Source organism: Musca vetustissima, unplaced genomic scaffold (genome assembly GCF_032173495.1).
Source record: "Musca vetustissima isolate MV318-11 ecotype Yass unplaced genomic scaffold, APGP_CSIRO_Mvet_v1 utg29385, whole genome shotgun sequence".
Lineage (NCBI taxonomy): Eukaryota > Metazoa > Arthropoda > Insecta > Diptera > Muscidae > Musca > Musca vetustissima.
Genome location: NW_026876215.1, coordinates 87,028 through 107,950, shown reverse-complemented (window position 1 = coordinate 107,950; position 20,923 = coordinate 87,028). Strand labels below are relative to the sequence as shown.

At 34.3% G+C, this 20,923-nt stretch overlaps 1 protein-coding gene across 1 annotated transcript in view; it reads right to left on the bottom strand.

The window, feature by feature from the left end:
• The window catches only part of LOC133338782 (mucin-5AC), a 128,300-nt gene that overhangs the window by 58,766 nt on the left and 48,611 nt on the right, over window positions 1-20,923 (bottom strand). The window contains exon 2 of the mRNA XM_061546889.1: window positions 9,291-9,481. Within this exon, the coding sequence (XP_061402873.1) occupies window positions 9,291-9,481 (191 nt within the window). The remainder of the gene's footprint in view (window positions 1-9,290; window positions 9,482-20,923) is intronic.

Sequence of the window (20,923 nt, the reverse complement as noted above, 5' to 3'; positions counted from 1 at the left end):
GTCTTCAATGGCAAGTCTGGCATAGAAGTCCTGAGGAAGATGATGGCAAGCATTGGACCCATAAATGGAACAATGAAATTCAAGCTGGTGAGGAAAAAAGACATTCCTCAACTACAAAAGGCTACAGTCTTTGTCAGAGATTGGGACAACGATTTCGACACGGAACGCATGCTCGAGGTCTTCAGCCTACAAAACAGGGCACTACATGTGAAGAAATGGGAAGTCTTACACAGGGAAGAGAAAGAGGAAGGGAGTGTCCTTGTGTTAGGCTTGGACAGGTCTTCAATGGCAAGTCTGGCATAGAAGTCCTGAGGAAGATGATGGCAAGCATTGGACCCATAAATGGAACAATGAAATTCAAGCTGGTGAGGAAAAAAGACATTCCTCAACTACAAAAGGCTACAGTTTTTGTCAGAGGTTGGGGTAGCGATTTCGACACCGAGCGCATGCTCGAGGTCTTCAGCCTACAAAACGGGACACTGCATGTGAAGAAATGAGAAGTCTTTCACAGGGAGGAGAAGGAAGAAGTTACTCTCTTTGTGTTAGGCTTGGACAGGTCTTCAATGGCAAGTTTGGCTAAGACCAAGGGCAAGGCGCAACAATCGATGTATTTTTAGAGAAACAAATGATTTTAGTTTTTAATGAAAACCAGTGAAAGGAGTAATGTAGTCGAATGGGGCAGATCATATGATACCCTAGACAACTACCACGGAACTCTAACTTTCAGCGGTTTCATTTTAATACGGCTATACAGGATAACTAAATAATTGACACAAGATCAGCAGTTAAAGTAGGAAAAGACCTATCGGAGCCCTTCAATACCGAACGAGGATTCAGGCAAGGTGACAGTTTGTCGTGTGATCTTTTTTAACATCCTACTGGAAAATGTCTTTCGAGACGCAAAGGTGAACATAAATGGCACTCTGTACACCAAACAACACACGTTACTCGCCTACGCCGATGACATCGATATAATGGGTCGAACACTGCGAGCGGTAACAGCCACCTTTGAACAAATTGAAAAGGAGTCTGCCAAAGTGGGTCTGGCAGTAAACGACGAGAAGACCAAGCTGATGGTATCAACACGCAAGACGTCCAGTAGACTCGGACCAACTGTGGAACTTGAGAACTACAGATTCGTGGTAGTTAAAGATACAGGAATAAATAAAAAGAATGATATCAGTTTTGAAATTCGGAGAAGGAGTGTGATGGCCAACAGATGCTACTATGGTCTAAGTAAGCAGTTTAGAAACAAGGCCACCTCCCGCCAGACCAAACTCACACTTTGCAAGACGCTGATACTACCCGTGCTATTATATGAATCAGAAGCATGGGTACTTGCGCAAGCAGATGAGTCAGCTCTTGGGGTGTTTGAAAGAAAAATGTCTCCGAATGATCTACGGGCCGATCTGCGTCGACGGTGAATATCGCCGTCGAATGAACCATGAGCTCTACAATTTATACGCGGACATCGACATAGTTCAGTCGCAGCGACTATGATGGCTAGGCCATGTTGTGCGGATGAATGAGAATGCCCCAGCTCAAAAGGCATATAAAACGAGCCTACTGATGGTTCCCGTAGAAGGGGAAGGCCACGAATTAGATGGAACGACCAAGTAGAAAACAACATCTTGGAACGTGGTCTTCCAAATTGGTGGAATTGCGCACAAGACCGACGCGCTTGGAAATCTTTTTTAAGCTCTGCTTTTGGAAAACCCGTTCTGTAACAAGCCAGCTAATTATGTAAAGCAGTGTTGGGCAAAATTAAATTGAGAGCAAGTGTGTGCGAGCGTAACTGAGAATTCACCACTAAAAACGACTGACATAAAGAGAAAGAAAGAGAAAATGTGTTTACCCATCGACCCTCAGTTACGGTAGCGTATATAGCCGAGCATGCCTGATGTAAAGTATGAAATATGTCTACAAAGGATATTTGTCCCGAATATTTTCTGCTATAGAAATTGCCAGCTAGCCCTTGATCCTTGCGCTCCACTTTCAATTGTTATCTTCTAAAGAATTTCATAAATTCTTTCATACATCTTCTTCTCGTTAATGGCCTCTGTTATGCCAAATGTTCCTACATGGTGTAGGAGCCAGCCAGACCGATGATGATACCTTTGCCATTGTTTTGACCTTTTATTGGCGGTATTATTATTATTCCCATTGCTAAATAACCGACTGTTATGTGTGATGGTCGGCAATTTGTTACCAATTTAAGTAATTTTTTTGTTATGTCTTATAGACGGCAGTGTGTGAGTGCGGAGGGTTTTTTTGCGCTTAGACACGCAGACTTGCTGCGGGTTGGTAGTATGTTAAATATTGTATTGCTCAAAGAGTGTGTGTGTGTTTGGAGGTAGTATCGCATTTGTGTGGAGTGTGTTCGAAGTTGGCTTTGGATAGAATGATGATTGTCTTGGAACAACCGTTATGTATTTATGTTGATTATATAGTATGTACCCTGATACTGTTTTGCATTGCATTGTTGACCAGGTGACCTTGAAATGTTAGCCAAGTTGCATGTATTATTTATTTATTTTTCAGGTCTTTTTTTCTGAGCGAAAAAAATAAAATTTAAAGCAATCGAAAGCATTTTAAAGTGAAAAAGTAAAATAAAATAATTTTATATTTGAAAAAAGTTTTTTGGAAAGATTTGTTATCCTTCTTTAGTGGCATTTGCTTAATTACGCCATTTTGTTATGTGATTTATTTATTTTTTTATCCTTTTCTACCTCTCAATTTTTTTTCTTATGGTTTTACATCTTTTTGGCCATTTGTGATTTGTGTTAATCCTCTAAAAGCGGGGTGGTTTTTCCACCACCCCACAGAAAACAAAAAAAGAGATAAATGTGGCTTTTTGCAATTTCCTTTGAACGGAAATTCTTCTAAGGGTGTGTTCAACTAACTCGTCTTCTTCATCGTCGTTTTCTATTTCTTCTGCTAGTTTGTGCTGCTGTCTCTATGTCTTCTCCATAGAAATCCCAAATGACTAGAGCGGCGACGCCATTTTAAGGATTTGACTAAGGATATCTCTTCTGAACAAAAACAACAACAACATCGCCATTTACCCTTATTCCCCACCAAGATTTGGTTTTTATGGTTTTTCTTGGACTTTATTTTCCTTCATCCTCTTTTCTTTGCCTTTGTTCACAAAAATTTTATTTAACTTTAATCATTTCGACAAAGCTCTAGGAATTCGTTTTTTTTTTCTAAAACGCTTAACCTTTAATAAACACTTTGCCATATTAAAGTTTATCCCTCCACCTCTTCGCCCCTGACGCCTCTCTCTCTCTCTGGTAACTTCAAACCCAATGCTAAATAGGAAGTTTGTACAACATTTAATGGGTGGAAGGTGTGTGTGTGTGTGTGAATGGGGGGAGCAGACAACGACAACAACAATATGCCTTGTCATTTCCTAACGCTCCCCAGGTGCTATGGCAAAAACATAACAAAGAACCCAACAACAACAATAACAACATTTTGTAATAGCATTTTGTCTGACGCACCCGTTCCTTCAGCAACAAAAACAAAACAACGACAGCAAACTTGAAAGCTAGCAAAACCACTACAGGCCCTTCCATTATTTATGGGGCAGGGATAGCTGAAGGGAGATTTTTTTCCTTTTTTCTGAACTACATAAACAAAAGGCACAGAAGAACAGAAGACGACGACGATGGAGAAGAAGAACCCGGAGACGAACATTTGGGAAATGGGCCACAATTATCTACACAAACCCATGGCTCGAGTAGATACAGACAATACAACTCCCTCCCCCAAAACCCCACCTACTCCAAATTCTAGAATGAATTCCAAGCTCATTTTTCTCTAAATGAAGGGTAGTTTTCGATATAAACAATAGCAGCAGTAACAACAAAAGTTCTGCAAAAAAACCCGAACTCCTCTACAAAACTTTAATAGCAAATAACCGTAAATAGCAAAACCATGAGGATTTTTGTATAGAAAATACATAAAAACAACAAATAACAATAGCAACAACAATAACAACAAGAGCAGTAGTAGTATCGGAAAATCAAGAAGAAAAAGAAAAACCATTTTGACCCTGACTTGCGCAGTTTTTCGAAAAATTACTATATAAATTTATATTTTATCTCCAAGTTACTCGGAAAAAAGAGAATATGTGGCGTTGTTTGGTATTATAGAGAATATTGAAGCGATATTATTGAGGATAAGCCAATGTAATGCAAAAAATAGGTGAAAACAAAAATCTGTTTATAGAGATATTCTAGAATTTTATAAGAAAATATTTTAATTTAAGCTAAATTTCAAAAAAGTAATTAACTGTAATTAGTGGAAAATTGTCCTTATTGAATTGAATTTTTATTCTAAAGTTTTAGAGGGAAATTAGTCATCAATTTAATAAATAGAAAAAAATTGACCTCGGGATCTAAAGAACTTTTTTTCGATACAATAATTATCTCATGAACCAATTTTTTTCTAAAGATAGAATGCAATAATTTCTACAATAAACCTACAACACATCACTCCAGAGATAATATCCCGTGGACCTAAAAAATAAGTTGAGGAAAAAGAAATCCATCCAGGCCGGTGGTCGAAAATTTCGATAAAAACGGAGAAATGATCGAAGATGACCGGCATGTTAGCTGTCGTAATATCGCCCAGAATCTAAAACTCGACCATAAAACTTTTTAAACCATTTACACAAAGCTGGTTTCAAAAAGAAGCTTGATATTTGGGCGCCACACCAATTAACAGAAAAAAAATAAGATGGAAAAACTTGGCCAAACGGAATGAGATAGACCCATTTCTTAAACGGATGGTGACTGGAGATGAGAAATGGATCACATACGATAACCCTGTAGCGACACATGAGAGTTATTTATCTTAAAATGACAACAAATCATACAACAAAACGGTGCATAATTGGCCCAAATCTGACCAGTTTATGTGGATTTTTTTCAGTTTCCGGGAATTGGTTTCTATTGCAAAAAATTACCACTTTTTATCAAAAATATTCTCTTCAGACCCTAAAACTCCTAAATAAATCGAACTATTTTTTTGAATATTTTCTGTAAGCAAAATATGTCATCAGGTTCAGATGATTTTATGGAAAATGAGGCCATATACACGTTGCTAAGCCAAAAATGTGCCTCATTTGCACCAAATCCGTTTCAGACAACTTGGGTCGATTTACAAATGTCCGTCCGTCTGTCTAGCCTCTCGAAGGGAGTAACCGATTTCAACCAAAATTTGGACATCGTAATCTTTCTTCCAAATTTGGTTCATATTCGAAGATGGGGAATATGGGCCAACTCCTTCTGGTACCTCTCCTACAAATGTCAAGGGTGAATAAGTTTTTCTTAAATTCTGAGAATTTTTTGATAAACAAATTATGTCTAATTTGTTCCTGATAATTATTTTGAATATATTTTTTTTTGTTTTTTTGCAAAAAAGTCAGGCTGAATCCCAGTTTATTGTTTTTTATAAAGAACAACTATTTATTAGTGGGGAATGTATGGCATTGTTCGCCGAGGGGTAAATGCCTTGTTAACCTCGAAGTGAGGCACTAGCGAAATTCTCATGCAGTTTATATCGTTGGTCAGCTAAGTAATTCGCTTTGTTACAAGAGACATTTGGGTATGAAAGGTTTTTTGTATAGAAGCAATCAATAGATTCTGGCGAGAATATTTCAACAAAAAACTAAGGGAACTGATGATAGTCTTCCCTGCCCTACCCCTCGGCGAACAATCTCATACCTTCCCCACTAATAAATACTTGTTCTTTATAAAAACAACAAACTGGGATTCAGCCTGACTATTTTGCAAAAACAAAATACAAATGGTATCCCAAATAAACCGCCAACACTACTGAAGTATATTTTTTTTTCTGAAAAATTCACATCACCTTTTTATGGAAAAATTGTCCTCAAAACCAGAGGATTTTTTATTATATTTATGAATTATTTTATTTATTTTTAGAAGAAAAATACGCGGTCCAATGACGTTCTTTGCAAGAAAAAATGTCCTAAACCTAGTATCGAATCAATTTAAATTTTATTCGAGGAAATTGTTCTTAGATGCTGTAGAATTTTTGTAGAAAAATATTTGTCCCTAGGATTTCATAAAAATGTTGTCCTCAAATTCTGACTCCAACTGACTGAAGTTCTTGAGATTTTTTCGAGACCAGGCATTTTTTAATTCCCTCCACGCATTGAGACCTTGAGATGTTTTATACCCTACACAACTATGTTGTCAGGATATTATAGCTTTGTGCAGCCCCAAGAGCTTGTAACGTCGCGAAATATTGATCCTAGACCCACCTTTAAGTATACCGATCGCCATATCTCGTCTAATTTTTTTTTTTATAGAAAACAGCCTATTTTAAGGAATTTCTCAACGAGAAGTTGTCATAAGTTCCTAAGGTTTTTTATTTAAAATTGTACCTTGGTTTTCTTTCGGAGGAAAACATATTCTTGAGAAAATGTTCTACTAAAAAAGTATCCTATGGTTTTTTATAAAAAATATTGTATTGAAATGCGTCCTTTTTCTCTTCAGGCCCTGATAATTTTTTTTATAGAAAACATCTTGTTTTAAGGGCTTATTCAAAGAGATGTCATCATAAGGCGTTGAGGTTTAGCAACGCTTCCTTAGCTTTCTTTCTGAGGAAAATCCATTTTCTCGACTCTTCAGGAAATTTCCTGTTAAAAAATGTCCTTCGTTTTTTTTATAGAAACAATGTTTTAAATTGAAATTAGAGGTCATAGGTTTGTAGAAAAATTTGCTACAGGTACTGAAGATATTTTCAATCTATTAATTTTCCAACCAGAAATTAATTTGTTTTCTATGGAGACAAAAACATCTCCATATATTTTTTTGCAGGGTCAATAGTCCTAAAGTAAAGAGGAATACTATTTATACCCTACACAACTATGTTGTCAAGGTATTATAGCTTTGTGCAGCCACAAAAGTTTGTAACGCCGCGAACTATTGGTACTATATACCGATCGTCACATACCGATCGTCACATCTCGTCTAGCTGAGTCGATCTAGACATGTGTGTCCGTCCGTCCGCCTGTCCATTATAATTTGTAAACACGATACAGGTCACAGTTATGGACCAATCTTCACGAAATTTTGCACGTAGGATGGGTTCTGGCCAATGAAGACCCCTATTGTTTTTGGAAAAAATCAGTTAATATTTAGGGGATGAAATGGTCGCTCCAGAGGCCGCAATTATGGTCCAAACATCGCGAATTTTTGCATGGAGAAGGGGATCGGGTATTATTTAGTAACCCACACTGTAGGGCGGAATTTGGATATTATGATATAAAACATAATTCGAAATATATGTCATGGCAAGAAATAGGAGCTATTGACCTCTAATCGGTTAAGAGGTTGCACATATCGCGAAATATTGTCCATTCTTGGAATATAGATCGGCAGAAAGTTAGAGTTCCGTGGTAGTTGTGTAGGGTATCATATGGTCGGCCCCGCCCGACTATACTGCGGCCCCGTCCGACTATGCAAATAAACCAGTGATATTTGTATATTCTACGGCCCTGTGTACTGTTTCCCATGAAAGTGCGCTAACGTCCAGATGATTGTTTCTCTAGAAGAAAATGGTCCAAGCTTTTTTGTAGGAGTACAATTGTCTTCATTAAAAAATAATTTATCCGTGGTAAAATTTGTGATTCGACATTAAATTTGTTTCTACAGAAACAATTTCATTCTAAAGAAAACATGTCACTGATTTTTTGTGGAAAAAGATGTTCTCCGATGATAAGATCTTTCACACATAAACAAGATTTCGTGAGGTTTTTTCGTACCGAAAAAATGCCCTTAGATTATTAGGATGTATTTTCATAGAAAATAAAAAAAAAATAAATGTCTTCAGATCCTGAAAAAACGCTTCTCACAAATTGTGAGGGTGAAAGACCCTTTTAGGAAATTATCATCTGATTTATTTGAAAAGTTTTGATTTCTTTCCCATTGTGCAGGGTTGGGACTAGTTGAAGATAGTTTCGTTTTTATTGTTTTCCTATTTACAAAAAAAAAGATATCATGGCCTAAGTGTTATTTTATAAAATAATATCATTAATTAGAATTAGGATTTGAACATATAAAAATTGACCTGAGTCTATGAGGACTTTTTTTATCTTTTACTGGGCCTAGATATTTTTTCTATACAAAAAATTGTCCATAGTGTTAAGTACCGCATTTCTTACGGAAAATTGTAAAAAATATTTTCTATCGAATCTTTTATATATGAGAAAATTGTTCTTAGGTTCTAAGTGCCGAGCACAACGTTTTTTTCTCAATGGACGTATTTAGTACTCTTTCTGCAGAATGTTCTAATATCCTAAGATTTTTTCCTTCAGTTTTTTTTTTCTAATTCAAAATTCCTTAAAAAAGTTCATTTCTAAAAATACCAATTGTTCTCAAATATTTTCATAAGTATTTTCGTATATCGATAAATAGATGCATGTTTCCGTCACTTGATTGATGGTCACGCTACTTCTGACTTTAACTACATTTGTATATAAAAACGTCATCAACATTTCTTAACAATAAAAACAACAACGACTAATACCAAAAGCGAAACTCCTTCATCACCTATCCTATGGTAAATATTATCATATAACTATATTGCGTGACTTCAGGCCAATATTGTGTACTAAAAGTAAAATTGGCAAAATTTTTAAAGTACACGGATTCGGATATTTTTTCTAGCAGTGACGTAGATGGGAGGGGTGAAAGGTAAAATAATTCCAAGTAATTAAAAAATAATAATTTCACACCTGTAATCAGGGTAAAATTCAGTGTAGATTTTTTTTAATCTTGATTTTTTTTAATCTTGGATTTTGAACTTATTTTCCTAATGATTGCACTTAAATGCATAGTTCGGGTCTAAGTATGTTAAAATTCGCATTACAGAAAATTTTCCATACAGGTCCATGGTCCTCACTATAATGTTTTTGAGGATTGAGTCATATTTCCCAATACATTTAATTCGAATTCAATTTTCTGTTATGGCCTTTACCAGAATTCGAGGTACTTAATTAAAGAATAGTCAAATGCCGATCCCTAATCCTTGATTATTGGAGCTGAGGGATTTTCATTTCTATTTTTTTTATTTCGGGTATAAAATTCGTGGTCCAAGTCTTAAGAGTACAATTATAGAGAGTATGTCCGTCTCAAAAATTCTCTAACAACGCCCCTGACTTTTTCCAACAAAAAAAATCTTTATTTAAATATTTCTGTTCTCGATTTGTTTATTCCTGATTTATTTTTGTGTTATTCTTATATTCCACTTACCTTGAAAATAACTTTTTGTTCTTAAATAACTAACAGACAGCCTTAAAATGCTCAGTCGATCCAATTTACTTAAAATATTCTGTTCGAATGGCAGCAGTGACGCCAATAAATCTAATTCGGCATTTAAACGTTCACGATGCCGTTTCGAGGGATTGCTTTTTGTGACGCCATCTTTGGGTGGTGGTTTTAAACTGAAACAAAAAAGAAAAAAAAAACAAAAATATAGAAAATTATTTGAGGTTATGATGGACTATGTAATTATAAAGAGAATTTTATAATATAAGCCTATGACGAAGTGTAAGTGTGTGATTTTTCGTAGTCGATTATAAATTTCTATTTAATTATATACTGCAAGATCCTGCAGTGTATAATTTAATAATATGATATAAGGATAATAACTGTAATATTGAATACAAGACTGATTTTTAAAAATCTCAAATCACTGTAATCAATTTTGTGGTTAGTAGGTCATTATAGGAGTCGAATTAGTTCATGAATTTTGAAATCTATGTGGGATAATAAATAGTTGTCAGGGAGAGAAATGATGTGAGGGAACCACACATTTTTCTGTGATGAATGGGTAAAAATTTGTCAGGGTTATCATACTGCAATAATCTACTAGTTTTTTTCTATTTTCTCGATATCATAAAGGAAAATTTGTTATCGTAGTAAACAGTAGCAGATTCTTAGAGTATGATAACGGATCAATTTCTATCATATTATTTTTTGAATTTCAAACAAAATAGAAGTACTTGAAACTCTGAAAATTTTCAACCTCCAACTTTCTATTTTGATGGTTGGAATTGCTTCAAATTTAATATTCGATATACTTGCAGAGCTAGGGCTGAATTCGCCCAACATAACGGAGGAAAAAAAAAACTCATTTAAAATATATTTTTATACCCTTCACCACACTGTGGACAGGGTATTACGTCTTTGTGCATATCTTTGTAACAGGCAAAAATAATCGAGATAGACCCATAGTTCCTTTTGAGAATATTCATAGAATCACTTTCTGAGTCGATTTATGCATGTTCGTCCGTCCGTCCGTCTGTCCATGTATTTTTGTAAACAAAGTACAGGTCGCATTTATGATCCGAATTGGATGAAATTTGGCACAACTCATTTGTTTGGCCCAAGGACGAACCCTATTAAAATTGGGAAAAATCGGTTCAGATTTAGATATAGCTCCCATATATATAAATTTGGTACAGCCTAATCATTTAGGTCTAGAATGATGTCTGCCAAGTTTCGTGAAAATCGGTCCATATTTAGATATAGCTCCCATATATAGTTTCGTCCGTATTATATTAAGCCTAGAGTGATGTCTGCCAAGTTTCAAGAAAATCGGTACAGATTTAGATATAGCTCCCATATATATTTTCCTGCGATTTAAGGTAAATGGTGTACCAAAGTCCCTATATATCTTTCGATTTGCACGAAATTTGGCACAGAGTAATGAATAAAGTCGAGAATGACGTGTGCAAAGTTTCGTGAAAATCGATTCAGATTTAGATATGGCTCCCATATATAGATTCGTCCGATTTAATGTAAATTGTGTACCAAAGTCCCTATATATCTTTCGATTTGCACGAAATTTGGCACAACGTAATGAATAAGGTCTAGAATGATGTCTGCCCAGTTTCGTGAAAATCGGTTCAGATTTAGATATAGCTCCCATATATAGTTTCGTCCGATTTAAGGTAAATTGTGTACCAAAGTCCCTATATATCTTTCGATTTGCACGAAATTTGGCACAGCGTAATGAATAGGGTCTAGAATGATGTCTGCCAAGTTTCGTGAAAATCGGTTCAGATTTATATATAGCTCCTATATACATTTTCGTCCGATTTAAGGTAAATTGTGTACCAAAGTCCCTATATATCATTCGATTTGCACGAAATTTGTCATAGCGTATTTAATTAAGGCTAGAATGACGTGTGCTAAGTTTCGTGAAAATCGGTTCAGATTTAGATATAGTCCCCATATATATATATATATATTCGTCCGATTGACAAAACGTATTGAAGTAATATAAATTAGTATCTGTCAAGTTTCCCTGAAATCGGTACAGATATATAACAAAAACGCGTCGTCTGTTAGGATACATGTGTAGAATATACCCAAAGTGGTGAATGGTATCATATAGTCGGCCCAGTCCGACTTTACTACTTTCCTTACTGGCTTACTTTTAAGAACCTGAATTTTTTTCTGGTACCCCTCATATCTTCCTACCTTTAATCTACTTCCAAAAACATATGTTATGTCCTTTTTGATGCGGATAAACACTTAAGCGTAACAATCACATAATGGATTAACCACAATGGGTGGTAAATCTCCCCTTGACTGGTAGTAGAAATACTGCCACCCTAAAACCTTCAATTATAGCAGTTAAATATTAAGGATATCATTTTCTCCCCACCCCTGCTCTGAATGTTACGGATGCTGATGCTCTCCGCCATCAATTCATTTTTAAATTGCACAATTGCCTTATCACGGCTGGGGGGATGGAATCTTCGTGACCAGTACTTGGGGTGTGTGGGTGGATGTTGATGATGTTTCCTTCTTTCTTTTAGTAGAAGAATTTTTCATTGTTTTTGGGGGTTGTTGATGATGCTGATGAGAACAATACAGATGAACAACCAACGGTAATTGGAAGATCAAGTGGTCATGAATAATCGATTTTTAAATACTTAATTATTTTTTGCTGGTTGTTTATTGAGGGGGTGGAGTGAAAATGATTGCGGAAGGGAGAAGAAGATGAAAAAAAAGAAAATATTTTAAATGCCTTATTAAAGTGTTGTTTACATTGAGGACCTTCCAAAGACTTCTGTGGGTGGAATATCTTGTAAAGGACTCCTATAAATTAAAGGCATTCAAGGAGGTTATTCAAACCCTACTCCGAGGAAGCCGGAACCTTGAAGCCATTATCGAATTCTTTAAAACTAAGCTAGATAGAATACATACGAATTCATGAATGAACAGAACTCATTCCGAAAAATTTTAAAGAGGAAAAAATCGTTCGTGGGCATAACATCTTTCAGATGTCTTCTATAAATAAAAATTCTTCCATGTGTCTTCCATCGACTGATTGAATGTAAGCTCTTCTTTTAAGACTTGTAAAATATTTTCATATATACAGTAACTATATATAAAGGTGTCTTCTACCTTCTAAAGAAGCAAACTCTTCTGAAAGTCTTCTAATAAATGTATTATAAAATGGGCGACTACATCACAATTTTTAATAATAGTCTCTAAGGAGGATACATTCCGAGGGTCTTCTATATAATGAGAACTTTCTAGAATAAGTCTTTCTAACGTTCCACCGTAGACAGAGCAGGTTTTTCAATAGCCTGATATTATAAAATCAGGCTACTGAACGAGGGGACCGATATTCCCCATTTTTCGAACCTGAACTAAGTTTGGAAGAAATATTACCATGTGCAAAATTTGGAAGAAATCGGTTACTCCCTTGGAGGATTATTGTGCGCACCAGCCGACCAGACATACACCATCCGATTTGCATGAAATTTAGCACACGTCATTCTACACTTAATTCAGTACTCTATACCAAAATTCGTGCAGATCTAATGATTTTCAGGGACTTTGGTGCACCATTTACCTAAAATCGGGCGAAACTATGTATAAGAGCTATATCTAAATCTGAACCGATTTTCCCGAAATTTAGCACACATCATTGTCGACTTGATACAGTACGCTATGCCAAAATTCGTGCAAATCTAATGATTTTCAGGGACTTTGGTGCAACATTTACCTAAAATCGGACGAAAATAAGTATGGGAGCTATATCTAAATCTGAACCGATTTTCAATAGGGTTCGTCCTTGGGTCAAACCAATGGGCTGTGCCAAATTTCATCCAATTCGGATCATAAATGCGACCTGTACATTGCTCACAAAAATACATGGACGGACGGACAGACGGACATGCATAAATCGACTCAGAAAGTGATTCTATGCATATTCTCAAAAGGAACCATGTGTCTATTTCGATTCCTTTTGCCTGTTACAAACATATGCACAAAGACATAATACCCTGTACCACAGTGTGGTGAAGGGTATAATAAAATAAAATATGAAAAGGCTCTTGAAATCTACAAGTTCTAAGGTATGGCCCTAAGGTATTCAAAAATTTTCTAACGAAAATATCCTTTCAAAAATCTTCTATACACAGGATAAAGGCTGCAGGGGATCTCTGTTACACAGAGTCATCCCGAAGAGTAAACTGTCTATATTTTACTTTTTTGTTTTGTCGTTTTGTGAAATGATCATCCAAATAAAGGAAGAAAGCAACAAAACCGCAATAAGTTTTCAAAATCGTTATATGGTAGTGGATATATTCAAAATTCTTTAGAAATAAACATTCAGAATTATCATAAAACGTATGATAATAAATGGTTGGTTATAATTGTATGAATGTTGATGGTCTAACACAAAACGAAGAAAAAGAAACAGTGATAAAAAGGAGGCAGCAGAAAAATTTGAAATATTGCGAAATATACACTGACAAAAAAGTCTTATGAGCACATATAAGCGAAAAAGGTTATAAGAGGAGAATCTAAATATAAAAATTTTGTTTTAAAGTTTTCAAAAAAAAAAAAAAAAATGTCGGGTGGCACTCAAAACATAGTGGCACTGTTGTCGAATTTGTTTGGATGACTACAGAAATGAATAGACGGTTGTGCATACCTATGTCGAGAAATTATTCAATTCCAATTCACACATCCTATTTGTTTTGCAATATTCTAGATTGAATTTAAATCAAAGTCCTTTTCACAGCTGATTTTCAAACATGCAAAAAATCTGTAAAATACCCAAAATATTATAATACAACACACTTATATCTAATTGTGTGTTGCTTGAATTTTTGTTGTTTTATTGATGTGCTAAAACTACGCACACACATACCAACGATACACCATCCGAAATTTTAAATAAACAACCACTCTCCATATCTTTTCAAAATCCCAATACAACAGGCCACCCTCAATTTAATAGCTAAGGAATCAAAATGTTATTTTGTTTTTTATTTCTATATCTCTTTTCCTCTCACTTTCTGCCATTCTACGCAATTTTATTTAATTAAATGTATAAACGAGTCACTAATTTCGGTTGTTGATGTTAGATGTGAGGGTGACCGTCAAAGAAGAAAAGAAATTCACTGGCATTCATCATTCCAATCGCTCACGTTTTTGGATAATCATCACTGAGCTAATTATGTTTATTGTGAAAGGGTTTTCAAAAATTGCCGCAAATATTTTTTTGCTGGCCAATTATTTTGAAAACTGTGTTAATTCCTTCAATGCAATATATAGAATTATATATCTAACGAATTTGAAATTAATTGAAATAATTTTGTGTTTCACCCGGTAGATTATTGCAATAAACGGTATTCGAATTAAATATTTAACGGAATCGAACGAAGCATTTGAAATAATTTAAAAATTAATAACGGTTTAGTACGGAAAAATAGCATTTTAAAATGGCAAAAGGGTACTTGGAGAAGAGTGATAGAATTTTTTGTTTACACTTAACAGTAATTTCGAAGAAAAAATCGATAATTTGTATTAAAATTAGGCAGGGCTTAATATTTTATGTCTTTCATCGTGATTAACATGGTAACTTAAAATAAGTGTGGTAGTACAATTGTTTATGTGATATGTTAAAATTTATATTGAAAATTTATTTTATATTATTGGCAATGCGATATGTAAAAAATGTATGCATTTATTGATCTTTTAGTTGATGCTATGAGAAACTCAAAAACAAGTATTAATTTGCATCTTGGTCTTGGAAAGGTCAAGTGTTCTTGTTCAGAAACCATAACAAAGTTTGATTGCTGTTTGATTCGGTTTATAGTCAGGAGGTTCATTGATCCTTACTCTTTCGAAAATAAATTTGCTTCCAATAGTTACGGTGAACGGATTGGGCTATCGGGTGTGCAACATACACAATATATAATCAACTTCAGCTTTTTTGGGAAAATTTCCGAACCATGTTAACCAGGTCAAAATATGCTAACCGCATCATCTGGTGATTTAACACATAGATGCCACATGAAACGCAAGGATTACGCCAATAGCTTGGCGACAATTCTAGTCTTTAAAAAAATAATTCTTGAGTATATTGAGAACATAGGACATCCACCTTGTGATTTGGGTATCATGGTCGTGGTGCATATTTGGCTGATATTGTTTTTCAATTTAATCTGTATATCATCCTCATTATTATGGAATATTCAATTATTTGTCTTGAAAATTTTTTCTTTGAATAACACAAATCTGCTCTGTCAAAATACTAAATATGAGGTGGGACAATTACCTGGAACCTATGTGAAAACATGGACAATTTTTTTTTGACAAAGTTTTTTATTCTTTTTGAATTAAAAATTGTCAAATAACAATCACTTCTATTTGCAAAAGGAGCTAGGATTTTTAAATTTTCAAAACAAAACCAATAAGCGGAGCAAAATAGTTGGACGGGGCCGACCATATGATACCCTACACAATTTCCACGAAAATCTAACTTTCTCTGGTTCTATATTCTGAGCATGGACAATATTTCACGATATTTGACTATATTTGACCGACTAGAGGTCAACAAATATTACTAATATTCAGTACAGCCCTTCTAATTACTTGTCCAGATTCCCATCAACGTGGGTTGTGTTGTGCTGTTCGGCTTTCAATTGTGGCCTCAATATTATTATCTGATCATCACCGAAAATTATAGGCTTTGTCCTTGACCATACCTGGATCCTCATTAAAAATTTCAAAGATTTCCATCACCGTGGGTTGTGTTGTGCTGTTTGGCTTTCAATTGTGGCCTATAGATCGACTCGAAAAACACAAAAAATTAAGTTCCACTTAATCCCAATATTATTATCTGATCATCACCAAAAATTATAAGCGTTGTCCCTGATCATATCTGGATCCTCATGAAAAATCAAATCAAGGCGATCAGCGCTATATTTCCGCAATTCAGTGTTGTAATGGGTTATTAAATAATATATGTATACGTAAGCACCTGTAAAATGTAAGTGTAACTCGAACATCCGTATACATACGTCAACATAATTGGTATCAATTTAAAGGCCAACCACTAATCTTGCATATACTATCAACTTCTCGGGTCTATATCCTTCAGGGGTAAATATATACGCAATAGAATACATATTTTGTAATTTTTCACACAAAAGTCAGGGTCTATTTGACCCGCTAAATATTGACCTATCTTTATCAAGAAAAGGCATGCTTATTTTTGGCCCGATCTCCTTCTCCATGTAAAATTTCGTGATGTTCAGGCCATAATTGCGGTCTCTGGAGCAACCAGTAAAAACTACAAAAATTAAGTATTTGGTCCATTTCATCCCTAAATATTAACCGATCTTTACCAAAAACAATAGGGGTCTTCATTGGCCAGAACCCATCCTACATGCAAAATTTCGTGAAGATTGGTCCATAACTGTGGCCTGTTTATCGTGTTTACAAATTATAATGGACAGACGGACGGACACACACACACATGTCTAGATCGACTCAGCTAGTCGAGATATGACGATCGGTATACTTAAAGGTGGGTCTAGGACCAATATTTCGCGGCGTTACAAACTTTTGGGGCTGAACAAAGCTATAATAACCTGATAACATAGTTGTATAGGGTATGAAAGGGTATATAAAAGTGGCGAACCTTTCGGCAGGTTTTCTTCTATTAACTGATAACCTGAAATTCAAAATTGAAGCTATTCAGAATGACAAATGAAGTGAGGACCTTTAAAAAACCAAAAAAAAAAAAATCGCCCAGCGCCGACATGGAATTTTATTCTGATCCACAATATATATCATATGTCTTGTATGGCCCTTTAAACCCTACACTATTATTATTTGGAAAAAATATCTCAACATACTCTCTTTTTAGTACCAATCATATGAAATAAATGTTTTGGAAAAATGCTGCAGTGGCAAAAACGCCTTCTTTTTGTCTTCAATGCTGCCACAACTATATGTGACCTTAATGTCCCTACCTCCCAAAAAAACAAAAAAACCGAAAATATTCTCTCTGGTCATTTATATATTTTATTCTTTGTATTCTTTGCTTGTCCTCTATTTTTCTTTGGAAATGCAGTAATTGTTTCTATATCTTATTTCGCTGTTGTTGTTTTTTTGCTGCTCGACCTGCTGGGCAAAGGTAATTTTGGTAAAAGCATTTTTCCTTAAAGCATAGTAATAAAAAATAACAACAACAAAGAAAAAGAAAACAACAAAATAGCAGCATTTTCATTCACAAAAGTACAAATTTACAGATAAAACAAAACATTAAAATGGTCGTTTTCTTTGTTGTTGTTTTTTTTTTGTTTTGAGGTAGCAGCAAGAAAAGAAAAAAAGACACAGAAGAACAGCTCATTTTTGAAAGAGGCAATTCATATGTTTTTGCTTGTTAGTTTTTTTTCTTCATTGTTTTGGTGGAAAAAACGTTGTTATTCTGTGGAAATCTTCCTTTACCTCTATCTCTCCCCTCCCCCCATCCTGCCATTATTATTTTTACTTAAGAATAAACTTTAGCTAAATACTTGTCAGCCAAAAAACACAAGAAAAGAAAAAACAAATTCTTTTCGGAAAGAAGATTTTTGCCTACAATTTTCTTGAGGTCTTTCCAATGTATCCTTTTGTTATGTCCTTGTTACAGACATTCCCTACTTTCAATTTATAAGATATTTGTGTTTTTTTTCTACTTTTCTTGACGGTATTTTTGCCAAAATTTATTTGGAATATATATGTATTTTGTTTTACTCTTCTTTCATTGTTAATATAACTGCCAGGGGAGAGAAGGTTTAGAGGCAAATCCATAAGGCCATACCGAGCTTGTGTTATATCTCCATGGGGAGGTGTAGAAGAAAATGTGCTAGTAAGAGGGCCATACCTGAGTGACGTGTGGGTTTGTATAGATAATAGGAAAATTATATGGCATTTTGTTCGTTTGTTCCTTTTGATTTTAGTTTGGTTGTATCATCGTCCTTCTCATTATCATCATCATCGTCATTATCAAGCAACCCTTAATTTCTTTAGAAACTAACATTTAATTTTCTTATAAGTTATTTATAAAGTAGCTGGCGGAATGGAATGATATTAAAATTAAAAAAATCGAAAATTTCTTTAAAAATTTTTTTTATAAAAATACTATTCAGCTAAGATAAATTACGGTTGGTCGATTTTTTTAAAAAAAAAATAAATTTCAATGATATATTGGATTTTTTAAAGATTAATTATTCTAGACTACCTTTGGACGTCGATTTTTAGGATTAATTTTTTACAACTATGTTGTCAGGGTATTATAGCTTTGTGCAGCCCCAACAGTTTTTAAAAGATCAATTTTTCAAGGCTACTTTAAGGCGGGGATTTTTTTAGAGTTTAATTTTTCTAGGTAGCATAGTGTGTCCGATTTTCCGTCTGTCCATTTTTTGTAAACACGATACAGGCCACATTTTTTTTAAGTTATGTTTTCTAGACCCATCTTTTTTACGAAATTTTGCATGTAAGATGAGTGGATTTGTATATCCTAGACCCCTATTGTTTTTGGTAAAGATCAGTTAACATTTAGGGGATAAAATGAACCAAATACTAAATTCGTGTCGGCTTTTCTGGTCGCTCCATAGGCCGCAATTATGGCCCAAACATCGCGAATTTTTACAGAGAGAAGGGGATAGGACCAAAGAATAAGCATGCCTGTTTTGATAAATATCGATCAATATTTAGGGGGTCAAATGGACCCTGACTTTTGTGTGAAAAATTACAACTTTTGTATTCTATTGCCTATGTATTTGCCCCTGAAGGACATAGACCCGAGAAGTTGATTGTATATCCAAGAGGAGTGGTTGACCTTTAAATTGATACCAATTATATGGTCGTACGTACTCAGACGTGGGAGTTACACTTAAATATTTACAGGTGTTTACGTACCGAGATATTATTTAGTAACCCATTACCACACTAAAGGGCGGAAATATGGCGCTGGTCGCTCTGAAAATTTCCAGTTGTGGTCAAGGACAACTCCTATTATTTTCGGCGTTGATCAGATAATAATTTTGGTATGTAGTGGACCGAAGACTTAATTTTTTGTGTGTGTGTGTGTTTTTTTTTTTTTGTTTTTGTTTGAGTCGATCTATAGGCCACAATTATAAATCGAACATCACAACACAACCCACGGTGAAGGGAATCTGGACAAGTAATTAAAAGGGCTGTACTGAATATTATTAATATTCGAAACATATGTCAGTGTAAGGTAGATGTGCTGTTGAGCTCTAATCGGGCAAGAGGGTGCAAATATCACGAAATATTTCCCAGGCTCAGAATAGAGTTCAGTGGAAGTTGTGTAGGTTATCGTATGGTCCGTCCGACTATACTCCTCCGCTCACTGGTTTTTAAATTAATTTTTCTATGCAAACTTTAGGCATAAAATTTTAAAAGATACATTTTTCAAGGCTTAATTTGGACGCATATTTTTTGAAGTATAATTTTTAAATGCTATATTTGTGCGTGGATTTTTTAAAGATAAATTTTTTAATGCTAAATTTTATTTTAATACTCTAAACATTTAGATCTACTTCAATACATTAAAAGTAAAAATATCTGAAAAACCTGGATTTTTTTCTTCTTAATCTGAATGACGACTATTATATTACCTAAAAATATTCTTAAAGAAAACCAAAATATCTTATTCTACCGGACGAAAATGTATTCTTATAGCCGACAAGAAGGTATTTTTAAATACGAGCAGAAGGTATTCCTATAGAAGACCTTTTGGGTTCCTTATGCTCATGTCCAGCTATAAAACATTTCTGGGCCATCTACAATATCTGAAGTGTCTCTGAGACTTCAGCCCGTCTGTATATATTCGTTGGCCTTTCAGTTTTTCTTTAAAAAATTGCTGACATTTCAAAACAAATTATTGGCTATTTTTACAAATTATACAAAATCTGTCAATAAATTATATAAAATTCCCATTGGTTTATTTTAATCATACTAAACATTATATAAATACATTTGTAAAAAAGTATACCCAGCTTGTAATTTTTCCATTATATGTAATAATATTTTAACCTTGTAATATTTTTCGCAAACATTTTTTTTCGAATTTGTGTTTATCATAAAAAATATACTTTAAACGCATCTATAATAATAAAAAATATATATACATGGGATTTTTTTTTACCACAACAACGATTTTGTGACAATAACAAATTACAGCACAAAGATTTGAAATCACCCCCCATTCAATAATAATAACAAAATAAAAATATCACAACAAAAATAACAACACAATGGAATCTAATAACAACAGATAGATTCGAAACAACCCTAATAACTGCAGTCAAGCGTACTTTAAATAAAAATAGCAACAACAATAGAAGTTCTACAACTTAGTTTCAATGTTGTTGTTTTTTTTTTGCGAAAAAACGTAGATAAATAACCTGTAATTTTTTACAATTTTTTGTCTTTCGAAAAATAGGAAAAAAATGTGAACAAAAATCACATAAATTTCAAATGAGAAAAATACACCCATTTTTTCTGTGACAATTTTTGTTTTTGTAACTAAATCTAAAACTGCATATGGGAAT